The sequence below is a fragment of the Petaurus breviceps genome, unplaced genomic scaffold (genome assembly GCF_028583685.1).
Source record: "Petaurus breviceps papuanus isolate PSGF00001 unplaced genomic scaffold, PetGlider_PUasm1.0 90825, whole genome shotgun sequence".
Taxonomy (NCBI): Eukaryota; Metazoa; Chordata; class Mammalia; order Diprotodontia; family Petauridae; genus Petaurus; species Petaurus breviceps.
In genome coordinates this window covers 17,921,784-17,936,098 of record NW_027187353.1, presented here as the reverse complement: position 1 = coordinate 17,936,098, position 14,315 = coordinate 17,921,784, and the positions used below count along the sequence as shown (strand labels likewise).

General features: G+C 41.1%; 1 protein-coding gene across 2 annotated transcripts in view; it reads left to right on the top strand.

Moving 5' to 3' along the window:
* The window catches only part of ETFA (electron transfer flavoprotein subunit alpha), a 73,630-nt gene that overhangs the window by 23,526 nt on the left and 35,789 nt on the right, over nt 1-14,315 (top strand). The window contains exons 3-9 of one of the 2 annotated variants that reach the window (XM_069071421.1): nt 808-889; nt 1,019-1,101; nt 6,204-6,303; nt 8,510-8,620; nt 9,339-9,440; nt 10,587-10,655; nt 13,637-13,719. In XM_069071421.1, the coding sequence (XP_068927522.1) occupies nt 808-889; nt 1,019-1,101; nt 6,204-6,303; nt 8,510-8,620; nt 9,339-9,440; nt 10,587-10,655; nt 13,637-13,719 (630 nt within the window). The remainder of the gene's footprint in view (nt 1-807; nt 890-1,018; nt 1,102-6,203; nt 6,304-8,509; nt 8,621-9,338; nt 9,441-10,586; nt 10,656-13,636; nt 13,720-14,315) is intronic. The other variant, XM_069071422.1, reaches the window with a different exon arrangement.

Below are 14,315 nucleotides of genomic sequence, written 5' to 3'. Positions count from 1 at the left end.
TATTTGGTAGCTGTATTGTCTCCTAATTATTTAAACCTAGGTAGGAGCATAGACTTTGAGCTGGGAGGACTCTCGGGAGATCATTCAATCCAAGCCCTTCATTTCACAGATGAGGAAAATCAGGCGTTGAGAGGGTGAGTGACTTACCAGAGTCTCGCAGCGATCTGTGGGGGCAGTCGGACCTCAGGCCTGCATCTTCCAGCTACAAAGACTGTTTTCTTTCTAATATACCAAACATTAAAGAGATTAAGTCCTAAATATTGCCTTCCCTGAGGCCCAATAGTAAAGCACACAATTTATAATCAACTGTTTAGAGAACCGTTTTTCTGACTTGCTCATAAATATGAGGTTTTTTGAAAAAGTAGGATCATTTCCAAAATTAACCTCAGATAATTCTCTAAAACCAAATATGGAGAGATGTTAACTGATACAAAGAAACAATTTTTACTTTTTCTTCTAATAATAGTTGGCCTTTATGAAGAGCTCTGCATTTACGCAGAACTTGTCTAAGAGCCACTTTGTGAGGCAGGAGGTGCCAGCAGTATCAGATGAAGGAAAGGAGGCTCCAAGAGCTAATGTGACTTTACCAAGGCCATGTTGGCCAGAAGGTAGAAGTCCTTGTTCTATACACTGCAAGGTATTGTCTTAATCCAAGAGATGGCTCAAAGATACCTCTCAAAGTTTTTATCTTCCTGTTTTGGTATGTGTAGTAAGTGCCTCTATTGACATAATTGTTGACTCTGACTTCAAGATGAATCATTAAAGCAAATGGAGAATTTTTTGTTTTATTTTGTTTTTTAATCACAGCTAGCCCAAGATCTGTGCAAAGTGGCCGGCATAGGCAAGGTCCTAGTAGCTCAGAATGACATGTTCAAAGGACTCCTTCCAGGTGAGATTTCCCTGTGCACCAGACAAGCCTGTTAAAGACTGCTTTTCGGTGGGAAACAATCTAAATTATAATGGAATATATGAATGAATGAGAGCATACTGAAACTTGTCACTTTTGTTTTATTCTCAGAGGAATTGACATCCCTGATTTTGGCAACTCAGAAGCAGTTCAATTACACACACATCTGTGCTGGAGCATCTGCCTTTGGGAAGGTGAGGGGAAGAGAGGAAATGGAGATTTTGCTATAGCTCTTTGGAAGGTTTCAACCTCGTTAAGTATATTTGATTCAGCCAGACACCAGTCCATATTGTCAGACATCTTGTGATAGCCATGCTAGAGAATCGTTTTCTTCAGCTGTTGTCCTTGTCCTGTTCAGAATTCCATTGCAGGGGCGACCAGGTAGCACAGTGAATAAGAGCACTGGCCCCAGAGTCGGGATGACCTGGGATTGAATCCGGGCTCAGACACTTAGCATCCACCCAGAAACACCTGGCTGTGTAACCTTGAGCAAGTTACTTAACCCCAATTACTTAGGTGCAGCCAGGTGGCTCAGTGAGTAAGAGCACTGGCCCCAGAGTTGGGATGACCTGGGGATCGAATCTTGGGCTCAGACACTCAGCACCATACCCAGAAATAACTGGCTGAGTAACCTTGAGCAAGTTACTTAACCCCCATTGCTTAAAAAAAAAAAGAATTCCATTGCAAACTTTCAAAATCTGCTACAAAAAGCTCTTTGTAGGCTGAAAGTTGAAAGTTACTGTCTTTGTTAAAAACTGCTAACGGTGATCTGATTTGAATCTAGGCCGAACAGAATATTCAGATTATTGGTAATAGGATAGGATGCCTTCCACCTCCAAGTTTCATGTTCAGATTTTACCCTTGTCAGTAGTGATTGAAGTCAGTTGCCACCTTGTTGTCTGTGCTTTTTGTTCATAACACACTTGACATTTTCCAAAATCCTTTCATGTGTGTTACCTTTTTTTATCCATCCAACAGTCTTAGAAAGTAGGTAGTGCAAGTATCATTTCTACTTCACAGATGAAAATTTACACTTGCATGGGTGAAATGACTTTCCAAGAGGCCACATGGCTTCTGAATGATCGAGTGGGAACCCAAACCCTGTTTCTGTCATTCCCAAACCTACAGCTTTGTGCTGTCATCTGAGGCTAGGGCTTCAGCTACCAGTAGCTTCCTTGTAGGCGGTTTAGTAGGGAGATAAAAATCGAGGCCTTACCTTTTCACGGCTAGTTTCTTTTAGAGGCCTTTTGGTGAGTAAGTTCACACGCAGCAGAGGAGCTTGGTTTTTTTGTCTATGTGAATTATATTGTCAGTCAGTATTTATTAAGCCCCTTCTAAGTGTCAGGCACTGTACTAAGTGTTGGGGCTGGAAAGGAAGGTTAGAGGCAGACCCTGCCCTCCAGGAGCTCACAGGCTGATGGGGGGGACAACATGGAGGTAGGACAAGTTGGAGGGAATGGCTTAGTTGTTGCTTTGAGCACCTTTACTATTTCAGGTGAGTTAATGTTTATAAATAATTTATAGTGAGGTTATAGGTAAAAAAGCAACACAATCTACCTTAAACAGTGTAACACTAAGGCAGCTAACTAGAGCTGTGACAGAAAAACAAATTGCTATTAACTTATGAACTCCTGCATAATTTTCCTAATTGGTTTCTGCTGTCTCATTCCGTAGAGACTGTCTTTAGAAATTGTTAGCTATGCTGATTTAGAGAAGCCCTGTAGTGTAGTGGGCAGCACCTAGGATTGGGGATTAGGAAACCTGGGTTTGATTCCCAGCTCTACAGTCTTTCCCAGCTTGATTCCCAGCTTTGTAAACATGAGTAGTGTCTCTGGGCCTGTTTCTTCATCTGTAAAATGGGATAATATTACTTCCATGAACTGTTTCACAGGAGAGCACTTTCTAAACTTCTAAGCACTAATTAAACATGAGTTACAATATGTCGAAAGTCATTGTGGTGTCATAGAAAGAGGACTGGAAATGGAATCCAGTAGAGTCCATAGACTTGTGTTCAAATCCTGTTCTGACATATGCTACTGCCTTGGGCAAATTAACCCAGCTTTCCACCTCAGTTTCCTCATATGTAAAATGGAGATAATGTTTGTACTACCTGCCTCATAGAAGAGTACTTTTCTGAGTTATGATTCATTCATTTATTCATCCAACATTTATTTTGAGCACCTATGATGTAAAAGACAATGTATGCTAGGTCCTGGGGGAGATAGAACTGAGAAAGATATGGTCCCTGGTCCGAGGGAGAACATCATCTGTTAGTTAGAAGTGGAATACAAACATTGAGAGTCTTTGAAAAGAAGATTGGCTGTCTGTTCTCAGAGCTTTATGTGAAAGCTTCCCTCACAGTAAGTGCAAGTGGCTCAGTGTAGATTGCCTAGCCCCACTTAGGACACTCTGTACTCTGGAAAGCTGGACTTTGCTCTAAGGCACTTACTTGGAGGACAAGGGCTCCCTCACTAACTGTAGGCTGTGCCCTGCCTGATCCTAGGCCTTGGATCTAAAACCTTCTGCAGAGATTGCTTTGTCCATTCTGCTTCTCTGACAGATTATTTCTCTTACACCTGCTTTGGCAGTTTACCCAAGTAGTGAGGATCAAGGGTGGAATTCACATTCAGTCCTCTGTCCTCTTCCTGTGCCACTGTCATGGATAGTGAGGCAGGCATTACTTGGGAAGGAAGAGGCTCCTTTCTGAACAGATATGTCTGTGTGTGTGCACACTAGCATGCATGTATACCCAGACACATGAGATCCCAGGCTTAAGAGCTTAATGGGCACTAAAGCCTCTTGGTCTGTTCTGGACCTGAACAGAAGTTCCCTTTGCTTGAAGATTCCCAGTGAGAAGAAGGCCCCGACCTCTCAAGGCAGTTCCTTCTGCTTTGGATCTTTTTATTGTTGGACATTGTGTGTCTATAAAGCCTCAGTGGTCACTTGTCAGCTTCTACCCATGGTTCCAGCTTTTGCCATCAGGGATCAACGAGAACAAGTCAGTCCTTCATCTACACAATAGGCCTTCAGTCCCTGAGCTTATCCTAGGCTAAATAGCCACTTACTTCCTTTAATCTCTCTTCTTATGGCCAGACTGGGGGCTCCTTGCTGTTCTGACTACCCTCCTCAACTCAGCTCTTTCCTTATGAATATGGCAGTCAGATCTGAATTCAGCGCTCCTAATGATAAGGAGGGAAGGCTGAGAGCAGCAGGCTTGGCACCTCTGTAGTCCTAGACACTCTTTTAATGCAGCCTCAGGTCATAGCTCCTGTTTGGTTGCCACTTAGTACCCAAAGAGAGTATGCTTTGTAGCTATCTGCATGTTTGATAAAAGAAACTCTGTTAGAATAAGAAGAGAATTTTTTGGCAGGAAGGAAGGAAAAGGGGAAAGGGAATAAGAAAAGTTAAGGATGGTGGAGAGGAGGAGGGGAAAGGAAGCTGCTATTCCGACAGGATGGTAAATGAGCTCAGGCTATATTCACTCATATAGAGCCTGTTATTTCTTGTGGTGAAATTGTAGGTCTTATCTACATAAGAAAGCCAAACAATCCCTGTCTGCAAGACCTCAGAGCCTGGTTTAGGTTATATAATGTATGTGTATATGTATATGTGTATATATGAATGTTAAAATGTAATTTAAATGTAACATTCAAATGGATGAAAAGTTACATAATAGAAATAGTTTATCTGTGTGAAAGAGATGCAGAAGCTCTTTTTGTGCTGACCAAGAACTGGAAATTGAGGGGATGCCTAGCAACTGTGGAATGACCGAACAAGTTGTGGTATATGAATATAATGGAGTACTGTTGCTCTATAAGAAATGATGAACAGGCGGACTTCAGAGAAACCTGGACTTATATGACCTGATGCTGAGTGAAGTGAGCAGAACCAGGAAAACATTGCACACAGCAACATTGTGCAGTGATTAACTATGATAGACTTAGCTCTTCTGAGCAGTGCAATGATCTGAGATAGTTCCAAAAGATTCATGCTTGAAAATGCTGTCCACATCCAGAGAAAGAACTATGGAGTCTGAATGCAGATGGAAGCATACTGTTTTCTTGTTTTTTTCTTTCTCATGGTTTTTCCCTTTTGTTCTGATTCTTCTTTTACAGCATGACTAATGTGGAAACGTGTTTAATATGACTGTACATGTATAGCCTGTTTCAGACTGCATGCCATTTTAGGGAAGGAAGAATGGAGGAAGGAGGAAAAATTTAGAACTCAAAATCTTATACAAGTGAATGATGAAAATTTAAAACTAATTAATTAATTAAAAAAATCTTAAAGGGATGCAGAGCACAGGTCTAATCAGTCAAAGGGAGAGGTTAGTCAGAGAAGGTAGAGCTTGGGAGAGACTGGGGTATATTTATCCCTAAAGTAGAGACCCTGCCCCTCTAGGAGCAGGAACGGTAGTTGTATGTAGGAAAAAACCAGTCTCACAGAAGGTGGCTTTTTTTTTCCTGTGTAATCATTCTTTGTATAATGCTTCATAGAATGCTAGTGCTTTCATGCATTGGATCTCATTTTAGTTTTACAACTCTGTGAAGCAGGCTGGATAGATGGTATTATCTTCTTTTTTACAGATGAGGAAACTGAGGTCCACCAAGTTTAAGTGCCTTGCATACAAAGCCAGCTAGTGGCACAGCACAATTTATATGTGATTGTCTTTAGAGTGTTTTTGTCTACTTCAGATAAATTGAAAGTCACATCTGAATCCCTACCATGTATTACCTTTTATCTCTGTATAATTCTTTAATTTATGAAGTCAGAAACATTCAAGAACTTTAAAGAAAAATCTTGAGGCAGCTCTTTGCATCCTCACCTGGTGGTAAAAGAGAGTTTTTAATTAATTTTTAATTAATAAGCCATCAAACAATTTTAAGTTTATGTGTACCTAAACAGTATCTTTTGCTATTTGAGAATTTAACTAGTTTCTGAAATTTGTTTTTCAAACCTTTCTTCTCTTAATTTAGTAATCCATAACTGTCCCTTTGGTGAACAAGAGACATTTTGGTGCATTTTTGAACTACCAAAGCAAGTCTCATATGTCATAATTCAGCCTATTGAATTAAGGGGTTTACTTACTGTAAGACCCATAAAATTCATAATGTTGTTACAGTAATGGCCAGTACTCGTTTGACCACAGAAGCCCCTTGAGTCGGGTTTCTCTAAGAATCTCAAATGTCCAACAAGCACGTGAAACCAAAATATAGTAAAAACTCAAACTGAATGCTTTTTAAAAGTCGTTTTTTATGTCCGTAATAGCCATTTGTGAATCTTGTTTTATCTTTAGAACCTTTTGCCCAGAGTAGCAGCCAAACTTGATGTTGCCCCGATTTCTGACATCATTCAAATCAAGTCACCAGACACATTTGTGAGAACTATTTATGCAGGTGAGCATTCAGGAAAAGGTATTTGGTTAACATCCTAATTCTCTTTAAGTTTCAAAAGCAGAAATTAACCTGAAGAAATTATATGAAAGACCAAATACAGGGATGTTTTCAAGTGGGCCGCTGTACAGGTTTCTTTGGGGAACTAGTGTGCTTTCTGAATCTGCAAAAGGCAAAACATGAGCTGGGACATTTGAAAGTCAGCCTGTGTGTGGCACGGATGGGAGTCCAGCCTCTCAAAGGCTCTGCCCCAGGAGTATAAGCAGTGGTGGGTGGCTCCTTCAAGCTGGAGAGACTTCAAGGACAGAGCTGGGGGTGTTTTCTCTACATCTGTCATGCTAGGACCAGCTATGGCAAAATCATAGTGCTTTCTCTGGAAAGGGGCTGTGCCCTCGTTTCCTGGTGGTGTGTATGGGTTGGATTGCTCGTGTTCACACATTACGTGCACCATGCAGAGAAACTCAGAACCCCAGCAAAGAGTTCATTATAGAGCTTTTTATTTCTTGTGGTAGAGTTGTAGGTCTGATCTTCATAAGAAAGCCAAACAATCCCTGTCTGCAAGACCTCAGAGCCTAGTTTAGGCTATATAATGTGTGTGTATGTATATGTGGATATTTGAGTGTTAAAATGTAATTTAAATGTAACATTCAAATGGGTGAAAAATTACATAATAGAAATAGTTTATCTGTGTGAAAGGGATGAAAAACAATTTTCTTCTTGTGGTGACCAAGAATTGGAAATTGAGGGGATGCCTAGCAACTGGGCCCAACAGCATTCAGAAATGTGACTTAATTTTTAAAAAAAATTAAGTTTTTCTCTTACCTCTTTGAGAATTATAATATTGTGGTTTTGCTTCAGAGGTCTGATTCCAGGCCTTTTTGTATTCTAGTAGCAGCTGAAGCCTGGGTCACATATAGTCATGTGTTTACTTATTACCTTTATTGTGACAACATTTAAGTTCCTAGTCTCTCCACTGTAATACTGCACCTGATCTGTGGTTTCTTTTGTGTGCTTCTTCTGTGTCCCTCCTCACCTCCCATCTTAACAGAGAGCTTAATCCTCCTTTCCCTGCTCTGAAATACATTGCCCACTAGTTAGTTCCCAGGTGACTCAGATGATGAACCTCTCCATGTCAGGGCTGCAGCCTGTTGTCACTGGAATCACACCCTTCCCTAGCTGTAGCTCAGTAGCGTCATCCAGAGCTTGGCTCCCGGCTGTAGCTTTGGAGTACCAAGGGCCATCTTCATACTGTGAAGAGGTGTCTGCTGCCTGCCAAGGCGCTGAACTCAGGGTGGAGAAGCAGATGTCCTTCCTCTTCCTTTCCCTGTTTAAGTCATAAACCTTTTTTTTTTTGGGGGGGGGGAAACTTGTCCTCTGCCTGCTTTTCGTTTATTCCAAGGAGCAGTCAGTGCTGCTGTTAGCAGCCCGAGAGCTTTTGTCCCCAGGCTCTTCCGTTCTAGGGCAAGACTGTTGGGGAGCAGAGCAGTGGCTGTCTCTTCTGCTCATCACCTGGCCCACCTCCCTTTCAGAGACTTCTTATACGGATGGGAAGAACTGAACACGGGCTTGGAGATGCCATTTGGGCCAGTCTAGCATTGTCTCTTTGTTGTTTCCATCCATGCTTCTCTAGCTCCCTTTTCCATTAAGAAATTCATGTCAGTATCTCCTGTGTTGATTGATCCGTCCCTCAGTACATTCTGGTCTCTTGTGGTACAGGGAAAGCACTAGACTTTGTTCTTTCTGATTAAAGTTATGTTTCTTTACAAATGCTCAGTTCTCAAAACTTAGACCTTTCATCTTCAGTAATACTCAGGGGAAACAGTAGTTATAGGTTAGTTCCTTCTTAATGTGATATAGCTAATCCATAGGAAACCTCTCAAGTACTTTAAAAGGGGGGGCACCTGAGCATTTCTTAGATGTCACCTTGTTTTCATGATCATGTGATATGTTTCTTCTTTTAGAACAAATATAGTAGTGTGGTCTTGGTACATTTGTTGCAATTTGTTATTGAGTTATAGGTTATAAGATCTCTATTCGTTTAGAAAGCCAGCTCTCTTTGTAATCCTTTTGGCAAAAAGCCCACACTGAATATTTTCCTGTTTTGTCCCTGAGACATAATTTCTGAGCCTTTATCAGTAGTATTTGACATCCCCTTGTACCATTACCTTTAAGAACATTTATTTGTAGATGTGAATTCTGCTTGTTTTAGGGAATGCCATATGTACTGTGAAGTGTGAGGAGAAAGTCAAGGTGTTCTCCGTTCGAGGGACCGCATTTGAGGCTGCAGCCATGAGTGGGGGGAGCGCCAGTACAGAGAACGGTGGGTATTGGGTTTTCATTTAATGGGCCAGGGCAGACACAAATGAGAGATTGTATTGGGATCAGAGGTGGCCTCCCATTCAGTTGTTACAGGCACTTCCTTCATGCCTTGGAAGGCTTATCCAAGTGGCCTTTTTGAGATGAATGTTACATGTATGAATAATAAGCATTACTTATCTACTACCCAAGATAGTTTTGGCCCGGGGGAGGTGGATGAGATCCAAGTTTGAGGGGTAGAGGGAGGTGGGAGAAGGAAACGTCCCGAAGGCTAGTCTTTTGTATTGATATTAGGTTACCTTTCTCTCTCCATTTATTCATCATTTCCATCATGCTAGGGTATTCATTATGTTAGAACGAAGTGACCTGAAACTTAACAAAAATCTCATTGAGGACTCATTAATTGTTAGCTGTGTCAGAATATAGTGTGTATGTTTCTCTTATTAAGTCACACAGCCATATGCCTGGTAAGAGTACCCTGAAAAGTATCTTTTGGTAGGACTATTGCCAATACGTTGTAATTAGACCCCACTACAAACTAAAGTTGTGAAAGCATTATGGGATATTGTTCACCCTTTTACAGTGTTTCAGTAGAAGTGGTATTTTTCTTATTATTGAGGATTTCACTAATGATGTCAGGGTGGTGTGTGCTAAGATTGTTAGAGACTCCTACTTGTACAGAGATCCACAGATAAGTAAATTGTTTGTATTGATATGAGCAGCGCCTAGTACCTCGCCAGTGGGGCTGTCGGAATGGCTTGAGCAGAAATTATCAAAAAGTGATCGGCCAGAACTGACTAGTGCAAAAGTGGTGGTGTCTGGTGGTGAGTAGAAGATTGTTATTTGTAATCAGTATTAAGAACAATAAATATACTGTCCTCTGAATTTATTTAGTGTTTCTTCTTAAGAAGTACTTAGGTAAGTGGGTAACAGATGGGAGCCCTGTTTTGCTGATGAAGAAATCGAGGTGTTGATGAGTGCAATAAATTATTAATTTAACACATAATTTGTGCCATTTGTTGCAAATCTTCATGAGTGGCAGTAGGGGGAGCATGGTACAGCTTCCATTTCTGTAGCTTTATCTTGATCTATTTGTCTTACTGACAGATTTCCATTTTTTAGCTGCAGAAGAAGGTTGGGTCTTATTTCAGTAGTGGTACGGAAGAGACCTCATGTGGTCATTTTTGTCTAGCCCTTTGCTACTAGGCATGACCGTCCCATCTAAGAGTGGGGACAGCTGTCCTCTTCTGAAATTATCTCCAGTCTGTATCCATTATGCCCTTCAAGTATGTCTTCCCTTTTGGGTCTTTCTTTATGGAAACTCTTTCTTGTTACATGTTAAGTTCATTTCCTCTTTCTTTTTTGTTTTTTAATTCTCAGAAGAGGTTGACACAGCTGACTGGGGATAGCCTTTGTATATGTAAAGACATTTGTCATGCTCCTTGTAACATTGTCTTAGAACAGAAAAAAAAGTCCTGCCTCTTAATCTTCATGTTTTCCATATCTTGAGTCATTTGTGTGGCCTGTCCAGTTCTTCCTCATCTTTTTATAAATGTTACATGCCCAAACTGCCCCCATTGTTCTGATGAGGGCCTTGAGACTTCTTGCCTTTGGCAGCCCAGGTCACACTCGCTATTGTGATAACCTAGTATCATTTTTTAAAAAACCCATGGATCCTTATGACTATGGGTAGCCATGTTCTGCTTGATTGGTGCCCATTCAACCCAGAAATATGTTAGTCCATCAGGAAAAAAAAAAACTAAGCCATCCTGGGGAGGTTAGTGTTCAGTCGCAAATGATTAGGAACATTGGGAAGGGCAGATTTCAGGATTCTAAAGTGTTGTGCATGGTTCTTTACCAAATTGCAAACTTGATAGTAGTAATAGTACAACAATTTGCTTCTTTGAGAAACATTTAAGACAGGTTTGCATTCTGGGCTTATAGTATGCTTTCCTTTGTTCTTTTATAAGGACGTGGTTTGAAGAGTGGGGAGAACTTTAAGCTGCTATACGACTTGGCAGATCAGCTACATGCTGCAGGTAAAGTGTTTTTGTTTGGTTGGAGAAACATTTCCTTTTGAGGAATGGTTTCCTTTCTCTGTATTTAGACTAACACGTTCTAACGTATTCATGGTGAAAATGGTGTTGGTGTCTCACAACATAGAGTTAGTGACAGAATCGGCCTTGGCATCTGCTCCAGCCTCCTCGTTTTACAGGGAAAGAAATGGAGATCTTGTTGATGTGCCCAGGGTCCTGTGGGTAGTGAGAGGCCACACTCCTTTCTCAAGGCTTGGCCTCTCTCCTGGTGTGAGCCACTTCAACTCTCTCCACCTGACTTTCCCCAAATGTAAAAGCATGGGTTGGGTTAGACGGGTTCAGTTGATGATCCTGTGATTGAGTGAGACCCAGTGTTTGTCAGGTGCTTTGTTACCATAAAGTGTCAGTTACCCTTATGTTTGTTGTTCTGTTTTCTGTGGTTTTCCACTCTTTCCTCTGAAGTCATCATCCATTTTTTTCCCTCTTGAATAGTGCAGTATTGAGTGGGGAGGAAAGAGCTTCCTCTTCTGCAACCTTTATGTGATAATTTTATATTTGCAAAGTATACCTGTCAGTTTCTTTAATTTTGGTAAAATTTCATTGACAAATTCAAGCTATAAAATCAATAGCTTATTTCTTGCTAGTATCCTGATTTATATTTCTCATGTAAATAGATTTGTTTTTAAGAAGATGGGAAGAGAACTGCTGTTAAAAGTATATTGGAAGTCTGGAGGAAGGGGAACCTGTAAATTAAAAATCAGGCCTTTTTTATGGTTCACTTTTTTTTTTTTTGCGCTTTTTGGAGGGCAATTGGGGTTAAGTAACTTGCCCAAGGTTACACGGCTAGTTTTTTTTTGTGTGGGTGTTAAGTGCCTGAGGCTGGAACCTAACTCAGGTCCTCCTGACTCTGGGGCCGGTGCTTTACTCACTACACCACCTAGCCTCCCTTGGTTCACTTTTTTTTAATGTCAGGTAACACCTTTTAACAAAGGTGGTGGTTGACTTTAAAAAGGGTATTGAATTATTTGGGTACTTGCATCCCTGCCTGGGCTTTACCCTAACCAGCACTATCCATCTCTGCCTTCTCATCTTGTCTGATTCTTGTCTGTGTTCTTCCCTACATTAGTCCTTCATGAAGCATCTCTCTAGGTTCCTGAAGGCCTTCTTCTATGTCTTCTAATAGTCTGTGGATAGTAGTGCAAAATGTGTCCTCCTTTATTTGTTCCACAGGACCAACCCACCAGCTTTTCTGGATATATATGCCTTTGGTGTCTTTATGACCTCTCCCTGTACTGTTGACCATGTACTGTAGCTTGCTTATAGGGCTATAGCACTGTGGGGTTCTCCCCTGGGTTACCATAATTCATATCCATAGAGCATCACAGGGACATTATTAATGTTTTGTGTTGAGGAGTAAGTGGGAAACATTGAAAGGATTGTGTATAGCTCCCCAGATTCCCTCTGCTCTGCTCTTCTATTGAGTTTGAGGCCCAACTATAGATTGTTGTTTTTTGTCCAGCTTTGCTTTACACTTTTAACAAAAGTTCTTTTCCCATCTTAAATACCATCTATCCATCTACAGTAGAGCTGCAGGCCACAGGTGGCCTGTCAAACTCCCACATGTACCTAAACTTGATTAAAATGTAATAGAGAAATAGTAAAATAAATAAAAATATAATAAAGCAGAGAAAATGTAATTTGTATTTTTCTGAATCAATTTGCAGCCCACAGGGATCCACTTCTGTTTGAGTTTGACAGCACTGCTCTATGGCACCTGTCCAAGACAGATGTAGCATTGGGCTCATGCAGTAAGCATCCAGCTGCATGTCATGATGTGGGCAATATATAATCTTCATCCACTTGGTTGTTCTTGTGTGGGTGGCTAGGCCTGCTTCTTTTAAGTGACTGCAGATCTCATTGAAGAGACCCTGTGGTGTCCCTGGACTTGATAGAATCAGAATGATGTCATTTTTAAACAACTTATTTAGTCCATCTTAATTTTTATTTTTAACTAAAAAAAATACAAATTCTGTTGTTTTTTTCTCTAGTTTCTTAAGTAGAAGAGCAATGCAGATAGGTTTGTGAAGAGATCAGAATTCAAACTTGATAAGCTATTTCTGTACTCTCTCCATTCAATTTATTAAACATTTATTACAGGCTTGCTCAGCACAGTCCTGTACTCGCATTTGTAGGGAGACACAGACAAATAAAGCACAGTCCTTGCCTTTGAAGAGCTTGTTGCCCACTAGGGAGAATGAGGCATTGATCCAAATAGTGACAGAGAACAGAGAATGAGAAACACCTTAAGGGCCTGAATGGAGAGGGAGGCTTCATGTAGAAGGCAGAGGCAGCAGGCAGCCTTCCTAGTGCACTTGCTATGTGATACCCGTTTCATGAGGGTAGGGTTGGTATCTAAATGCTGAGTCTCCTTCAGCACCTAGCACTATGGTCTGCCCTTTGTGGGAAATGAACTGATGTCTGTGGAGTTAATTTATACTGTTTCTTGAACTATAGGTAAGGTTACAGGAGAGGAAAGTGGGATTTCAGATGGAGAGAGTTATATTAATAAAGTTGGGGGGAGTCCGGAGCCTTTTCAGGAAATTATTTCATTTGGCTGGAGGTAGGGAGCGCCAGAGAAGTGCCTTGAGTGAGAATACCCAGGAGCCACTGTCTCAGAAGGGAGAGTATGCCTGTTACAAATTCCTTTTTGGTAAAGCAAGTAGAACCATTGAAGCCTGATTTCTGTCTCCCATATAAAACCTAAAACCCTTGGGGATAAAGCATAGGGGTTTCCTAATGATCTGTTCCTTAAATGCCTTAATGCTTAGTATCCCAGTGTCTTAATCAGTGGTGTGAAATTCTTTTAAAAGTTAGATCTTTAAAAGGGAGTTTCCAAACATAGGCCAGTCCTTTCAGTTCTCATAGATGATGGACTGGGCAACAGAATTGAAAAAAAAAAAACAGTATCTTTTTTCCTTCTGTAGTTGGTGCTTCCCGTGCTGCTGTTGATGCTGGCTTTGTACCCAATGACCTACAAGTTGGACAGACAGGGAAAATCGTAGCACCAGTGAGTATTGCAATAAAACATGTTGTACAGCTTTGCAAAGAATGGAATTGTATGCATTGGAGAAAGAAAGTCATGTCTCTTGACTGGATTCAGGTTTCAGAACTGGATACTTGACTTAGCTGAACTTAAAGTTCCTCGGGGGCAGGGGGTAGCACCACAGTGCCTAGAGCACTGGGCCTGTAGTCTGGAAGACTCCTCTTCCAAATCTGGCCTCAGATACTTCCTAGCTATGTGACCCTGGGCAAGTCACTTAACCCTGTTTACCTCAGTTTCCTCAATTGTAAAATGAGCTGCAGAAGGAAATGGCAAATCACTCCAGTATCTTTTTAAGAAAGCCCGAAATGGGGTCACGAAGAGTGGAGCATGACAGAAATAACAAGTGAACAGCAACAGCAAAGGTTCCCTGTCTATAGAATGAGAGAGTTAGATTGGAAGATATTGAGGAGGCCCTTATGAGTCTGACATGAGCATCACCATGCTCATCATGGAGGTAAAGCTGGTAGGAGGAGATAATGTCAATCCTCTGCTGTGAAAAAAATCTGTGTATCTCACACACACACACACACACACACACACACACACACACACACACACAC